The sequence below is a fragment of the Chrysochloris asiatica genome, unplaced genomic scaffold, assembly GCF_000296735.1.
Source record: "Chrysochloris asiatica unplaced genomic scaffold, ChrAsi1.0 scaffold00053, whole genome shotgun sequence".
In the NCBI taxonomy this organism is placed as follows: domain Eukaryota; kingdom Metazoa; phylum Chordata; class Mammalia; order Afrosoricida; family Chrysochloridae; genus Chrysochloris; species Chrysochloris asiatica.
The window spans coordinates 18,160,850-18,178,574 of record NW_006408571.1 but is presented as its reverse complement, the minus strand read 5'-3'; the positions used below and the strand labels follow the sequence as shown (position 1 = coordinate 18,178,574).

The 17,725-nt window shown below is 43.9% G+C and overlaps 1 protein-coding gene across 2 annotated transcripts in view; it reads right to left on the bottom strand.

Moving 5' to 3' along the window:
- TGFBR1 (transforming growth factor, beta receptor 1) overlaps nt 1–13,428 on the bottom strand; it is a 75,379-nt gene extending 61,951 nt beyond the window's left edge. For both annotated transcript variants that reach the window (XM_006863149.1, XM_006863150.1), the window contains exon 1: nt 13,344–13,428. In XM_006863149.1, coding sequence (XP_006863211.1) covers nt 13,344–13,428 — 85 coding nt within the window. The remainder of the gene's footprint in view (nt 1–13,343) is intronic.
- Between the last annotated feature and the right edge of the window lie 4,297 nt (nt 13,429–17,725).

Here is a 17,725-nt window from a genome sequence, read left to right as displayed (position 1 = left end):
CCGCGGGAGAAAGATGAGGCTTTCTACTCCCGTAAGGATTTACACCCTCGGAAACCCTGTACAGGGTCGCTATGGGTCGGAACCGACTCGATGGCACACAACAACAACAACATAGGGTCGCTATGAGTCGGAACCAAGTCGAAGGCACTCAACAACAACAATAACGTATAATTAGAAAGTTACAAATAGCACTCATCTTAAGGCATGACTACTAGGGAGGTGAAGCATGTATGCTGGCTTCAAACCATAAGGAAGCCTAGGCTTACACCTGAAAGTACAGACTCCTAGAACTGATACAGAGCTTGGGGATAATCAAGTCCAACCTGCTACCTTATATGCTGGAAATTCCTCCTCTGACTTCTATGACATAGGGTTATTCAACCTCTGCTTAAATATTTTCATTCAGTTACAATGCTCGACTCCATGACAGCTTGTATTGATAGAGCCCTTCCTCTCAGCTCTCAGCCTACCAATTAATCCTAATCTTTATTACATAGGCATGTCATTCCTCTTCCAAAAGACATTCCCTCACTTACTGAAATAAAGGAATGACTCCCATTTACTGAATACCTACTGGTATCAGGCTATATTCTAAGTACTTTATAAAGACCTTTTCACATTATCTTCCCAATAACCATTGTGTAGTTGATATGATATTCTCCTTTGAAAAGTGAATTCTAGAGACATACTGATTAGAAAAAATGTAATTCCAGACAAAAAATGTGGGGCTCTTACATCTACCTCTCTCTCATAAACTCAATCTGCCTTCAAAAGTGGAAGAAAAGCAGACTCCTACTAGATCAACCTAAACAGAGAAGTAAAGGTGGCCTATAAATCCAATTGCACCAGTTTCTGTTCGTGGAGGAAAACAGCAAGAAAGGCATCCAACAAGACAGCTATAAAGGACTAGAGGAGAGAGAAAAAGTGACACCTATAACTTGAGCCACCATGACCAAAGTCAACAGTGTAACTCAGGCCCCAAATAGCAAAATTCCTCTTTTCTATCCAAGCCAGTAACCAGAGCAGACTCCCAAGTGGTCAAACAGTACAGCAGAGAAAACCACACAGCGTGATGGCTAATTTCAGGATACCGAGAATATCAAGAATACATTTGAATATATCTTTGGCATCAGTGAGGTAGGAGGAAAAAAATAGATAAAATTATGAATCAATAACCCAAGAGGACGGAAGAATATCTGACTGAACTGAGAGAGACTCCAGATCCAAGCTAGAACTAAACAACAACAAAAATCTACTGCTATAGAGTGGTTTCCAACGCATAAGCAACCTACAGAACTGAGTAGAACTGCCTCAGAGGATCCCCAAGGCTGGAAATCATTAAGGAAACACACTACCATATCTTTTTCCTGTGGAGCAGTTGGTGGGTTCAAACTATCAACCTTTTCATTAGGCAGCTGAGCATTTTAATCATGGTGCCACCATGGCTCCAAGCTAGGGCTACAGGTTCAAACTAAACATTCCACTTTAGATGGTTTTTTGTTTGTTTGTTTTTGTTAAGTGCCATGGAGTTAGTTCCAACTCATAGTGATGCTGTATGGGGTTTCCGAGGGAACTGCTGGTGAGTTTGAACCACCAACCTTGTGGTCCAGTGCTTACCCTACACAGCAACTGGAATACAAAAGGGAAGGAACATGAGGTAGAAGGCAAATAAACTAATAACTTGGTTAATGTTTGTCTAAAAAGTCCTGGTGTGGCACTGTAGGATAAGCATTGGACTGCTAACCGCAAAATCAGCAGTTCAAACCCACGAGTCACTGTACAGGATCACTATGAGTCAAAACCCACTTAACAGCACTTAACAACAGCAACAACAAAGTCATATCCCATTTCCAACCAAGTTCCATCCAGTCTTATACCTTGGCTGCCTACTGAACAATTTCATTGGGTCGTTATGAGTTGGAATTAAGACACAAAGACACTGGATTTTGGTTTATCTTACCTTCAACATAGCGGTTACAAGTCAGGCTGCTAACCTCAATGTCAGCAATTCGAAACTAGCAGCTGTTCCGCGGGAGAAAGATGAGGCTTTCTGCTCCTGTAGAGATTTACAGCCTCAGAAACCCTGTACAGGGTCGCGAAACGGACTCAACGGCACTTCAACAACAACCTTCAACATACCCAAGCTAGAATTTATTTCCTCTCAATCTTTGTCTCACTAAATTCTTTAGCAAAGGACTTATCCAGGTGTAAAAAACCTTGAAGTAATTATTTTGTTCTTCCATGAATGTCCATCCTTAATTTTTGTCCTACACCTTTTTCCTAAGACCTACTCAATTTAACATATATTTACTGAGTGCCTATGATGTACTGAAGTCCTGGTGTGGCACTGTGGGTTAATGCGCTGGACTGCAAAGTCAGTTTGAACCACAAGGTCGGTTCAAAAACCCTATACAGGGTCACTACAGGTCGGAATCCACTTGACGGCACTTAACAACAACAATGATGTACTAGACACTTGGTATGCACTAGAGCTACATTAGTGAACAAAGATACCTACTTTCATGATGTTTACATTCTAGCAGAAGGAGACTACTGTTGTGTGCCATCGAGTCAGTTCCAATTCACAGTGATCAGAGAAGAGGCTGGTGGGTTTGAACTACCAACCAGTGCTTATCCTGCAGTGCCATATCACCATACCAGGAGTCTAGGAAGGAGACTAGTAAATAAGTAAGTTAGGTAAATACAATAAGATAGAAGGTGATGTTATCAAAAAGAGAAAAAAAATAGGGTCGGGTTGTTGTTGTTAAGTGCCGTTGAGTTGGTTCTGACCCATAGCGACCCTGCATAGGGTTTCCAAGGAGAGACTGGTGAGCTTGAACTGCCAACCTTGTAGTTCAAACGGCTCTGCAGTCTGGCGCATTAACCCACAGCGCCACACTAATAAAGACCAAATGAAGGGAGCAGGATTTTTAAAAGGATGATGAAGTTAGGCCCCACAGAAATATGGGGAGGAAAACAAGCCATGCTAAGGCCCCACTACTATCTCCTCTGATTTCTTTGAGATGTCAGACAGTCACTCTTGTATTCCATTCCGAAGGCATCAGACCAACTTCAAGTTCTCCCGAGGTATACCCCTGCTTCATTTTCCTCTGTAGTACAGCTAGACAGCATCTTTCCACCTGAAAAACACTCTCTTGATTTTCATGGCCCATAATTCTGAGCCCACACGACACAATTTCTTCAAACTTAGCATGCTCCCTCTTCACACCACCATCTCCCTCCTCCCCCAACCAGGAAGGCTTTCCCTCCACCCTTCATCTGCTCTAAGCCCTTATCCATCTGCGAATCACCAATTTCCCCAGCTTCTTATTTCATAACTTTTCCTAAACTGCACATCTGTGTTGATCAATAATATTTGCTGATTAAGGTTAAATGAGCTACTTCATCTACAAGTTGAAGCTCTTTGCCAACTTTAAATACTTTTTAAGTTTTGTTTTATTTTTTAATGTTTTATTGTGAATTATGTGAACGTTTACATGGGAAAACATTAGCTTTACATTCGTCCTATTGTTTATCATATCACTGCCATGATTCCAATCCCATCCATGTATCAAGCAACCAAAGGGTATACCCTGTAAGTCTGCCCCCCAGTCGTCAGCACAGAGCCCTTCTCCCTCTCTGGGTCTAATGTCCCCGCCTCTCCACGTCATCATCTCTGCCTCCATCTCTGGTGTCACTGCTTCTCTGGGTGGGGTCCCGCTCTCTACCATTCTCCCTTGATGGTCCCAGGGACCTACGCTCCTAGACTGTCAAGTCAATACTTTTTAAGTCTTGACAAACTGCTGAATAGTAGAATGAATGATTAAAGAATGATTTGCTTATAATTAAAAAACTGTTTGGGGGGGGTAAGCAAAAATGTTAACAATAGCTAATTATAAGTTTTTAAAAATTCTTCTCTCTATTTCACATTTTCAGTTTTGTGCTTATGCTTTTAGAAGTAAGGAATTTGCTGTGAATATATACAAATTCACACAAAAGGTAAGTAATTAACTATCACTAAAATCACAGAAGAATCCTGGGGTGGCACTGTGGATTAGTGCGCCAGACTGCAAAGCCGTTTGTACTGCAAGGTAGGTGGTTCAAGCTCACCAGCTGCTTCTCGGAAACCCTATACACAGGGTCACTATGGGTTGGAACTGACTCGATGGCACTTAACAACAAACTCACTGAAGTAATATTCAAGTTGGTTGAAAAGATATCAAAGAAAGACCTGCAGTTGGCAAAGCAAAAATTGTATTATAATTAAGAAAAGATGAAGTAAATTTTCATGGTTTAAAAAAAAAAAAAAGTCTAGGGCCAGCACTGGAATGCAAACCCCAAGGTCGACAGTTCAAACCTACCAGCAGCTACTCAGAACCCCTATGTAAGGTAGACCAACTCGACAGCACTTAACCACTACCACCAAATGAATATAACAATATATTTACTCTATATAAAAGCTACATGACACACAAGAAAGCACATGCAGTCTGGAGAGTTCAAACATAGGCTCCAACCCTTCACTAACAGCAAGTTCTCAGTTTCTTGGTCTGTAAAATGGAAACAGATACTATTCTCTTTACAAATTCCATAGACACAAACCAATCTGACAAAATGTTGTCCTTTCTCTGCCTTCCTATTGTAGATGGCATTAAAGACAATGCACAATCATGACTGTCTCATGTCTGAACCACTGCTGATTTACATTTATTTTATGGGAAGTGATATCTTCATTTTATAAGTCTATTTATTAACAAGATAGATGAAAGACAAAATGCTAACATCTTTGGATAATGTTTAAGAGAACTGAAAAGAATCTTGGAGTTAGAACCAACGTCATCAAAATGTACAGTTCTCTCCTGAGTTAAACATTACTTAGATATGTAAGCACTGGTTATCCAGTTCTGAATCTGGGAATGATGTTGTTAAGTCAGTTCCAACTCATAGGGTTTCTGAAGAGTGACTAGTGAGTTTGAACCGCAGACCATATGGATCAAAACAACCTTGCAGTCCAGTGCTTATCCTACAATGCCATATCAGGACTCTGGGAATAAAAGGGCTTAAAAATAATATTTTGGAAATTAACCAACACATAATTAAGATGATTTTATATTGTTTGTTATACAACTACCATCCAGGGTTGTTATGACAATTAAATGAGACAAGGGAAGTAGAATACCTAGCATAGTCTTACAGTCTTTTCAGATTATTTAAAATGGTGCAAAGACGACTAACACATCAAGAAGTGTCAAAGTAGCCTGTGTGTCTATACTCTGCAAGTTATCTTTTATTTTTTAAAGTTAGAAAGCATTATTTATCATATGTATTGTTCTCAGATTGCCAAAATGAGGGAGCATCTTTACAAAGGGCCAGATCTAATCTATGAAACTTCTTGTTGTCAAGGGCTGTGGAGCAACCCATAACGACCCTACATAGGGTTTCCAAGGAGCAGCTGGTGAGCTTGAACCATCCATCTTGCAGTTCAAACGACCTTGCAGTCTGTTGCATTAACCCACAGCACCACACCAGGACTTAATCTATGAAACCAGAACCATAAAAATCAACCAGACTCACCTCCCCACCCCCCCAATATTTGAGAAAGTTAAGTCAGGCAGAAACCCTACAAGGCAACCAAACACAAGTTAAGGGGTAACCACAAGAAACCTATCTGCATTATCTGGGCCAAACCAAAATCATACAGATAAAATTGGATCTAATTAAGAACAGCAGCAAAGTTTAATGTTTATGGAGACTGGTGAGATACGACAGTGAGAAAACAGTTGAGAGAGGCACTAAAATGTATGTTAAATATTGGACTTAAGCTAGGTCAAGATAGAAAGACTGTAAACGTTTCCAAGAGGCAGCAATGAGATAATACATAAATATCCCCAAGAAACATGGCAGCATCTGCCCTCAATTCCAGACTCAAGAATTACAGATGTGACACAATCACATGGTATCAAACCTCAGTCCATCTGTTTTGAAGAGGCTGTATGATGTAATCCCTGACCAAGCAAGACAGAACAGCCAAAGGCCTGTGGTCTGTCAACATCTGCAAGGGGCTGTGGTTTGAAGAAAAATGTTCTCAAATCAAAAGGGCCATCCGTAATGATACTTTCAAAACTCACTTCATTGGACACACATATACCTGATGCAATACAATGGTAATACAATGAATGCTGCTGATTCTATATAACAGTTTCAACACAGCCTAGAACCTTTCAGCTGGGTTCTCCCCTACATGAGCCAACATTCCCACAGGAACAAGATTTATCTCCCCCATGATTATTTTGTCATGACAGTTTTTGGAGCAGAAAGCCTCATCTTTCTCTCATGGAGCAGCCAATGGTCTTCAACCACTAACCTTGTGGTTCACTTAATTTCAACAACAAAATAAATCATCTTAAATTCTAAACTTAACCATGACCCTCCAAGGCCTCACATTTTTAACTATATCCCAATTCAATTAAATTCACCATCTTCCAAACTACGATAAGCCAGTTTTTCTCAATCAATAAATAGTACCACAGGTCCTATTATTAGCAACAACAAAAAAAAGATAATGGCCTTTCCCTAGAGGACTTTATAACCGAAAATTATCTTCCCCTCCTTTACCTTCAAAAGTCCCTTTTCATAAGTTCTGTGGATTCAAGACCAAGTTCATTTAGGAAAGTCACTCCATTAATCTTGTTCCTGCCACACCCCCAACTTTCTTTACATTTTCAAGTGGTTTCTAAGGCACAAGATTTGTAATCAGAAAATCAAAGCTCCTTTGTCAGTTCTGTTCCTTCCTTTCTGTGAAATCCTGAAAAATTCACCTAACTTCTCCAAGTCTGTGTTTTCCCATGTCTAAACTTTGAGTCCTGGTGTAGTGCTGTGTGCTAATGCACTGTACTGCAAAGTCATTTGAGCCACAAGGTTGGTGGTTCAAGCTCACCAGCTGCTCCTTGGAAACTCTATACAGGGTCGTTATGGGTCAGAAACGACTTGACAGCACTTAACAACAACAAACCTTGAAAATGCCTAACCTTGTGGGCACCCCACATGTCATGCTCCTTCACTCACGCCCCTTAGATTACTTTCCTAGTGACACACATCATAAAGTTCTTGGAATTAGGCAAACAGAAATCCAAACTTTACATTACAAAATAAGGTACCTAATTCTAAGAGGGTCCTGGTATGGCTCTGTAGGATAAACACTAGACTTCTAACTATAAGGTTAGTGGTTCAAACCCACTATACAGGGTCACTAGGAGTCAGAACTGACTCAAGGACACTCAATAACAGCTGTAAGACAAAGCTGCCAGTTAGTCAATTAAAGCTTTGCTTCCTGTCCTGGACAAGGTTAGGGGCGGTAGTTTACACAGACAGCACTCCTCAAATACGTGCCCCTCTGAACTCTAGGCACCCCTCAAAATCAGTTTACATCCTAGAGTGTCCAGGAAGCCTGCCCTAATCACCTGTCTATCTTAATCATGTTGCTCTTTGAATACCGAAGTCTCTATGTTATTACTGTTATTAAGTGCCATCAAGTCGGTTCCTACTCACAGCAACTCAATATAGGAGGCAAAAAGCCTCATCTTTCTCTCATGAACAGCTGGGGGTCTGAAACCACTGACTTTGAGGTTCAGTCTAATGCATATTCTACAAAGCAACTGTGCTCCCCAAAGTCTCTATGTTGCTGTGTTGTTAAGTGCCAGAAAGTCAGTGCCCAACTCACAGCGACCCAGTACAGGGGTTTCCAAGGAATGGCTGGTGAGATTGAACCATGGGCATTGTGGTTAGCAGTCCGGTACTTACCCTGTAAGACTGCACCATGACTCCCAAGTCTCTGTTACTATTGTTTAAGTGCCAGCAAGTTGGTTCTGACTCATAGTGACCCTGCATAGCAGGAGTGGGGAATATCTTGCCCAGGGGCCATATTGTTGTTGTTAAGTGCCATCAAGTTGGTTCCAACCCACAGCAACCCTGTATAGGGTTTCCGTGGAGCCGCTGGTGAGCTTGAACCTTACAGTCCAAACGGCTTTACAGTCTGGCACATTAACCTATAGCGCCACACCAGAACTCCATATTAAGGCCTATGAAATTATTAGGTCTGGCCCAGCCAAGACAACCGCAGTTCCAGCCATCACACTGTTGTTGCTGTTAAGTGCCATCAAGCTCATTCTGACTCATAGCTACCGTGTACAGGGTTTCCAAGGAGCAGCTGGTGAGTCTCAATGGCTGACCTTGCTGTTCAAGTAGACACTGCAGTCCAGTGCTTATCCTACAACATCAAACCAGAACTCCAGCCAGCATATTTCGGGGTGATTTAATTAAATGTTTGGCCAACTAAAGCAGGCTAATTTTTAAGTTGATACTTTTGTATGGCCCATGAATGATGTTATAAATATCCAAAGGGCCCTTGGCAGAAAAATGGTCCCCGACACCTGCTGTATGACTTGAGGGCACTTAATAACAAAACAACAACCCAGAGGAGCAGCTGGTGGATTTGAACCAACAACTTTGAGGCTCAGACCGACTTTGTGTCCAGTGCTTATCCTATCAGTGATTAGTGAATAATGGTGGTTGTGTGCCACCAAGTCGGTTCCAACTCATTGTGACCCTGCATAGGGTTTCTAAGGCTGTAAATCTTTACGGGAGCAAAATGTCTTATCTTTCTCCAGCATAACTGCTGGCAGTTTCGAACTGGGGATCTTGAGGTTAGCAGGCCAACTTGTAACCATTAGGCTACCAGAGCTCCTTGCTTATCCTATTGTTGTTGTTATATGCCATCGAATCAGTTCCGACCCATAGCGTCCCTAAACAGGGTTTCCAAGGCTGTAAATCTTATTGTTGTTAAGTGCTGCTGAGTCGATATAGATGATAGTAAAAACATGTACCTATCAGCCCTGCAAGGGTACCAACCAATCAAAACATGTAAGCCATAGGACACTGCTGGTTGAACCTATTACTAACAATACAAAAGAGCTGCCTCAAAGGCAAATACAACCTTCTCATCTGATCTTCACAATCTCATGAATTAGGCAAAGTAGGTATCACACCCATTTGTTGAATAATTGGAGGTAGTTGTTGTTGTTATGTGCCGTGGAGTCGGAACCGACCCATAGCGACCCTGTACAGGGTTTCCGAGGGTGTAAATCTTTACGGGAGTAGAAAGCCTCATCTTTCTCCCGCGGAGCAGCTGGTAGTTTCGAACTGCTGACCTTGCGGTTCACAGCCCGAGTCGTAACCACTACGCTACCATTGGAGGTAGGGATGACACTAAAACCCAAATCTAATAGCCAACTCCGACACCACTGCTTCTTTCACCACACCGTAAATTTTCCTGATTACACAGAATTAGAAATTGATACTTCGAACAATGTACTTACATATGACAGTATACAAAAAGAACATGCAGTCAAATGGAATTCTTTCATTCACAAGCATCTAAGTGAGACAGAATGTAAAACACAGTGCTGGGCTCTGAGTGTATAGAGAAAAGAAGATACCAGATCCTTGAGTTCTGATATCTATAATATATTCAAGAGCATTAGACAGTAACGCAAGATGATAGAACTGAACACAACACACTGTAACTAACTGCTATACAGCCCAGAGATTAAAGAGCTCCTGAACTAACCCAATACAAAATCAGAACTGAGAACTTTCCTCCTCCAACCCCCAGAAGTGGATAAAATTAATTATGTAGTGGGAAGACTGGTCAGGAAGGAGTCAGTGGGAAAACAGAAACCACTGGAAATGAGGGTTTGCAGCAGTGAGAAACGAGATTATCTAGCTTGATACTTCAGAGATGGCCCTAATCATTGGCCTCTAGTGTATGCTCTAGAGAAGCACTGAATACAAATGAAAATCCTTTCTGGGAGAAACTGGGGAAGACAAATTTGGCAGCAGGCCACAGGAGAGACTGGAATCAATGGAAAGCAACTAGATTTGAGGTATAACAAGCAGAACAAAGTTGATGCTAACAAAGAGACATATTCAAGAGACATTAACACAAGGGGGCTTCAAAAAGTTCATGGAAAAATGGAATTCAAAGACAATAGAATTTTTCTATGAACTTTCTGAAGTTGCCACATGTAAAGGTTTTAAGCTTGGTTTTCAGAGGGAAAAAAGTTATGAAATGGCAGAAAGGAACCAACATTCTCACAAAAGATGTATACAAACACAGTGGTACAAAACTCTGCACTAGGGGGTACAAAATCAATTTCCCTTGAAAAATCTATGTTGTAGCAAGCATAAATTATGCAGAGACATCTAAAACTAACACCCAGCTGATATATAAGATTTTGAATAAGGAAGCCAATTATAAAGGCAATGGGTAGGGGGGTGGGGAACATTAACTTCTTCAGCATGTATGAAAAGGATGAACTGAAATGTTAATAGAAACAACCAGGGCAGGTAGACTGTCAGTTGAGGTAATCTGGATTTGGAGTAATGAGCATCTAAATTCATCTTTTTATTGTCTGCATGCCAATGTATTTGGTAGAAATCCCCTTCAGGGCATGGACTGAGTGATGCTAGATTAACCCAATTAAGTCCAATACTGTTACCTGAATCAATGAGTATCTGGTGCCCTAGATTCTGTGGAGGACTCCTGGTATGGCTCCTCCTGTAGGAAACGCACTGGACCGCAAAGTCGGTGGTTCAAACTCACCAGCAGCTACTCCAAAACCTTATATAGGGTCACTATGAGTTGGAAATAACTCATCAGCACTTTACAACAACATTCTGTGGAAAGGAATGAATTACATTGTTCAAGTTAATCACACTGCCGTGGAGTCGATTCCAACTTATACTGACCTTATGTTGTTTGGTTTTAAGTGCCATAGAGTGACCCATAGGACAAGGTGAAACTGTCAATCTTTACAGAAGCTGACAGACTCATCTCTCTCCCTGGAGTGGCTGATGGGTTTAACCACCTACCTTTTGGTTAGCAGCCCAATACTTAACCCACCATGTCGCCAGGGCTCTATTTCACATGAATAAACTCCACTAGCATCATTAGATTCTTACTGATAGTGGCCCTGACAGGATTTCTGAGACTGCATATCTTTACAGGAGCAGACAGTCTCATCTTTGTCTCCAGGAGTGGCTGGTAGGTTTGAATTACGGACTTTCAGGTTAGCAGTTAGTCTAATGCTTAACCTATAGCGCACCACCAGGACTCCTCTTTCAAGTTAATAGTGGTGTGGTGGGTACCCTGGTGGTACACTGGGTTACTCACTGGGCTAACCGCAAGGTCTGCAGTTCAAACCCACCAGCCACTCCTTAGGAAAAAGATAAGGCTTTCTGCTTCCATAAATATTTACAGCTTTGGAAATCCTACAGAGTTACTATGAGTTAGAACCCACTGGTGGCATTCAACAGTGGTGTGGAAATGTTACTTACATTTGATGTATAACGGTGGTGATTCTACCACCTATCCATACAATTTGGAGTCCTGGTGTGGCGCTGTGGGCTAATGTGTCAGACTGCAGTCATTTGAACTACAAAGATCGTTGGCTCAAGCTCACCAGCTGCTCCTTGGAAACACTATACAGGGTCGCTATGGGTCTGAATAGACTTCAAGGCACTAAACAACAACAACATCCATACAATTATCTCCCTCTCCTTCCTTAGGTCAATATGAGCAAAATCCATTGTTTTCTCTTGTAATTTTACTGTGTAGGGACTCAGGAACGTGCTTTAAGTCAGAAAGGAGAAAACCTAACATTTCAACTGTGAGGCTAAAATCTAAAACTATCAGATGACTAAAAAGGAAAAATGGGCCAAGCAGGCCAGTTTGGTGTGTACATGGAGTCCTGTGTGATGCTGCAGGGCAAGCACTCAATCTCCGCGTGGGTTTGGAACACAAAGCCAGTGGTTCAAACTCACCAGCCACGCCTCAGAAACCCTACACAAAGTAGCTATGAGTTGAAACAACTCAGCGGCACTTCATACCAAGGTGTATATATAGGCTTTGGAAACAGAGCCCTGGAATCAAACCCTAACCACAGCATTTAGTAAACGAGTGCTTAACCTCTCACTTCAGTCTTCTCATCTATAAAATGGGAGCAAATGCTACTAGCCTTGCTGGTTTTGTTGTGTGGATTAGCGGGTGTACTTTAGGGTACTTTATGCATCGACATCACTGTAAAATTAACTGACAAGCTAATAATCACTGGCACCCTCAGTCTTAGGTTGAGGTTTTGTTTTCAGTCCTTTTGTTGTTTTGTTTCTGGGGTCCAATTTCAGAAACACAAATGTACTTTTTTACCGTATTTTAATTACTAAAACTAAGTCTATTTGAGCTTCCAGCATTGTAATTGGGTTGCTAACACGAAGTTTTCGATACTCCCTCCATCGGGGTAGACGACCACCTACCCCATCCAGATTTAGTGTTTTGAAAAGCCAAATAACTAAGCATTCTCCTTTGAAACACAGCTACGCAGATGACTGATTTACGCTCCCGTCAGAGGAAAAGAAAGATCGTTGGCAAGCATTCTTTTTTGAGGATATAAAAGCGTTTGATCAATTCACAGAGTAATTTCCATTCAAACATTCCAAACCCCGCAGAGTGAGCAAACGTTCAAGTTTCTACTATGAAAACAATCCGCAGCCTTCTGGTTCCTGGATTCACTTCAACACTCCCCAGACGCACGAAAGAAGAAACATTCTGCGTATCTCTGTGCCTCTTCCACACAAAGCTTCGCAGCTCTACTTTCAAAGCCACCCCCCGCCCCCCCTCAGCAGGGTCCGGCCAGGGCCGAAGCTAGAGGCCATCCTGCGGCCCCCGGGGTGGGGGGTCTCAGCCACAGGGCGCCAGGCGCCCCCTCCCACCGCTCAGGGAATCCTCGAGGCTCAGCGCTTACACTCCGCCCGAGAAGCTTCCGCGAACCCCAAGCCCACCCTAGGGACCTCAGGCACCAACCCTCTTGGTGTGGGGAGCCCAGGGTGAACGCCGCAGTCTCCAGGCTGAGTTTGGGGAAGCCCCTGCTCTGTTAGGCACTGCCGGCCTCACACCCGCGGTTCTGGGCCCTCACCCACTCGCAGCCCAGAGCGCAGCCCCTGACCTCGGACGGCTCTGCCCGACGCCACTTCCCCGAGGAGTCTGAAGCGGGGGCGGCCTCGGACTGCCGGCCGTCCATCCGCGCTCGGACGCACGTTCCGCTGGTGGTTCCGTGGCGGCAGCCGGGCCGCGCTGGCCCAGGAAGCCCCAGCCCGTGCCGAGCCCCGGCCCCAGTCCGGGCGCCGCCACCTGCGCCCCCGGCCCCGCGCCATGTTTGAGAAAGAGAGGGAGCGAGCCAGAGGCCGGGCCCGGTCCGCGCGCCTGCCAGCCCGGCCGCGCCGCCGCTCACCCGTCGTCCCTGGAACCAGCGTCGCCGCCGCAGCCAGCACGAGGAAGAACAGCTGGGGACGCGGAGCAGCAGACGCTGCCTCCATGGTCCCACCGCCGCCGCCTGTGGCCCGGCCCGGCCCGGCCCGGCCGCCGCCTCTCCTCTGCAAGCCTCGCCTTGCTTCGCCCCACCTCCCCTGCCGCCGCGGCGGCAGCGGCCTCGCTCCGGCCCTTTGTAACTGCTCGGGGGCCGCGCGTCCATTGGCTGCCGGGCTCCCGCCGGCCCCGCCTCCTGGCCGTCTGCTAGCCTTCCTGTGAAACCCTAACGGGAGCCCCGCCCGCGGGGCCGCCTGGCAGCCAATCCCGTGCCGCAGGCTCCCAACCTTTGGCCACGCCTCCAGCACTCCCCGGGGGCTGGGCGGCCAAATCCCGGCCGCAGCCCGCGCTACTCCGGGTTCAGAGGCGGCAGAGTGGGGGTTGGGTCTCGCCAGTCCTAGCCCCTTCCCTTTGGTGTCTTCTGGCCCAGAGGGCTAGGGCTGAGCGATGGGTGTGTCTATCTGTGAGTCGTTATCGAAAAAAAGGCTGTGTCCCCTCGACAGTCTTTTTCTTCTAGCTTCCGATAGATACCAGTGATCTAGTACTGTCCTCCCACCCATCCTGACTCCCATCTACAGTCCTGCACACATTCCGCCACACATTTCACCGAGATCCGCAGTGTCATCAGACCCCTGCGTTCGTGCTTCAACTTTCAACATCTCCTTCCTCAAAATCCTTCCTCAGCGTCCTTCATAGGCGAGTCAGTCTCCTGTTTCCTCCTGCTCTAACCGCCCCCAAATTCCAGGCTCAGAAAGTCCCCCGATCCTGGTCTCAGAGCCCAGAACCTGAGCTCCGACACAACCCCAAATTGCCTCCAGCCAGCCTCCAGAACTCAAGAGAAAATTCAGGGCTCCAAGCTACCCGTCTTCCCTATTCCTGGCTTCCAGATCCAAGTTGGAAAGGGAAGCTCCCCTCGCAAAAGAGGATTCCCCTTCTCAGCACTCTGCTCTCACGGGGCGTAGGGGGAGCAGTCATCATTACTCTGAGCCGTCTCTGTCACATCTGTACAATAATTCTGAGGTGTCACTAAAAACCCAAATAAACTCAACTACGTTTTCATTCTGAATTCCTAATTTACTGTGAGACGCTCCACCCACCTTCCCGCTGGGACGCCAAAATGAGCTCCAGATTTCTAATTCTTCCTGTCAGACAAGTCCTTTCTTCAGACACAAACACAGCCAAGGAGGCTGTTACAGAGAACATTTTTTCCGCAAAATCTTTTAAGGAGACAAGAATTTTATTTTCTGTGTAATTTGAATTTAGAATTAAACAAACGTTGGTAGAAAGAATCAGAACCAGCCTCCAGTATCGATTTTGTAAGTCACTTTAGCGCTACTGGCTGAACATTTTACCCATCCGTGAAGATTTCCTTAGACGAGCTGTAAAGTGGGAGTAGCTGAAACCTGCTCTATTCCCTCCTGGTTCCAACATTTACTGAGTAAGTCATTTAACCTTTCTGAGCCTCCGTTTCTTCATCTATAAAATGGAAACAATTCTCTACCTGCCAAGGTTATTGAGAGACTCTGATGAGATCTTGCGGTTCCCTTAGCCTCCGTTCAAATTCTGCTTCTAGACACTCCTCTCAGGCTCTTCGTCTGCTCATTCTCTCCCTACCCCCACCGCACTCCCATGACTGCTAAAGGGTCTGATATCAACTGAACTGGCCTACTAGGCATGCAGCTACTGCGGAAAATCCTCTCTGGCTCTCTGGACCACTGACCGCCAACCATAAGCTCTACTCTCCTTGGCTGCAGCAAGCAGATCAAGCCAGGAAGAAACTGCTTACAGCAGCCGCCAATCCCAACCTGCTTTCTCATTTCCAGTTTCTTTAATGGTGTTTTGGTGGGTAAGTTAGGGCCCTTTGACACCCAGGTCTCTAGATTGTCTTTTCAATGTTTTATTCTTAATGTCTTGCATTCAGTAAAAGCTCAAGAGATATTTATTGTACAAAGGAATGATTCACCTCAGATAAGTGACTGTCATTTCTAAAATAGAGATAATAATAGTTAGATAAGCACTGGACTGAAAACAACAGGTCCACAGTTCAAGTCCACTAGCCACTCCACAGGAGAAAGATGAGGCTGTCTGCCACTTTGAAGATTTAAAACTTAGGAAACACTATACAGGGTCGCGATGAGTTAGAACCAACGCCACGACACTTAACAACAACCCCTTTATAGTACTCCTGGTGTGGTGCTGTAGGGTAATCACTGGACTGCTAATCAAGAGGTTGGAAGTTCAAACCCTCCAACCACTCGTTTGAAATTCTACAAGTCACTATATAAGTCGGAATAAACTCAACAGCACTTAATAAAAACAACACTGCTTTATAAATAAAAGGGATTGAACCACAGGTCTAAATGATGCAATGTATCTGGAACAGTGTCTGGAACACAGTAAATATTTAGTTAATGCCATTTCCTTTGCTTACCCCTCTTCCAGCTCTGTATAATTCTGTTCAGCATTTATGTTCATATTAACCTGTGTCTTTGTTTTATAATGCCTCCATGAATCCTTGTTACGATAACTTCCATGTCTTAGCTCCAGTTCCTTAATTCCTTCCATAGAACGGAACTGTGTTCAACAGAAAACTGAGAAAGAGGGAGGAGGAACAGACTATTTTAAAATTTTACTTTCCTGACATACTGAGGAAATTTCCAGGAACCATAGATCTGCAAATAGACTGCATTGGAATGGAACAGTAAGTGGTAAGTTGCTAACAGTGGTTCTCAAACTCGAAAGTGTCCCCCAACTATGTGGGGCGCTTTTAAAACTGCAGATCCCAGGGTCTAACCCCAAGATAGTCTGACTTCCCCTTCATTTGGAGAAGGGAGACATTAACTAGCATTTGCAGAAAGCTCCTCAGGTGATTTTGTTACAGGTGGTAGGTACCCTGTTACATTTTGAAAGTGAATTAGAAAGTGTGACCTTAAAATGTAGGTAATAAACCTGGATATGCTTATTTCACCTTTTGAGAAAGAATGAACAGCGGAAATAAACCTCTGGACTTTCGGGCCTAGTTGTAATTCTGGCTCTGCCACTTAATAGATGTTGGATTTGTGTATACTACTTAGCCTCTCTGAGATTTAGCATCCTCCTGGTGTGGCACTACGGGCTAATGCATCAGACTGCAAAGTCATTTGAACTTCAAGGTTTCTGGTTCAAGCTCATAAGCTGCTCCTTGGAAACCCTATACAGGGTTGCTATGGATCGGAATCAACTTGACGGCACTCAACAACAACAAAAATGTAAAATTGGGAATCCTGGTGTGACGCTGTGGTTTAATGCGCTGGACTGCAAAGTCAGTTTAAACTGAATGTCGGTAATTCAAGCTCACCAGCTATTCTTGGAAACCCTATACAGGGTTGCTATGGATCGGAATCAACTTGACGGCACTCAACAACAACAAAAATGTAAAATTGGGAATCCTGGTGTGACGCTGTGGTTTAATGCGCTGGACTGCAAAGTCAGTTTAAACTGAATGGTCGGTAGTTCAAGCTCACCAGCCTCTCCTCAGAAACCCTATACAGGATTACTATGGGTTGGAACCGACTCGATGGCACTTAACAACAACACCAACAATGTAAAATTGAATGTTGCTGTTGTTAAGTGGCGTCGAGTCAATGCCAACTCACAGCGACCCCGTATAGGGTTTCTGAGGAGCAGCTGGTGAGCTTGAACTGCCAATCTTGCGTTTCAAACCAACCTTACAGTCAGGTGCATAAACCCACAGTGCCACACCAGGACTCCATAAAATGGAATAATGATCCTTTGGTTGTTTGATGATGCATGCAGGCGACTGTGATCATTGCAATGAAACAAAATATGATAGGATGAATGTAAAGATAATGTTCACCCATGTAAACTAACACATAATTCACAATAAAAACTTTAAAAACTGGAATAATGAAAAACAATCAATGGCATCCACCACATAAATAAGAAAAAAGAGAAGAACCACATGATCATATCAATCAATGCAGAAAAGGCATTCGACAAAATCCAACACCCATTCCTGATAAAAACACTCAACAAAATAGGAATTGAAGGGAAATTCCTCAACATAATCAAAACCGTATGTTCAAAACCAATAGCCTACATCACACTCAATGGAGAGAAACTGAAAGCCTTCCCCCTGCGAACAGGAACCAGACAAGGATGACCTTTATCACTGCTCCTATTCAATATTGTGCTGGAAGTTTTAGCTAGAGCTATACAGCATGATAAAGAAATTAAAGGCATACGGATTGGCAAAGAGGAAGTAAAACTCTCCCTATTTGCAGACGATATGATCCTATACATAGAAAA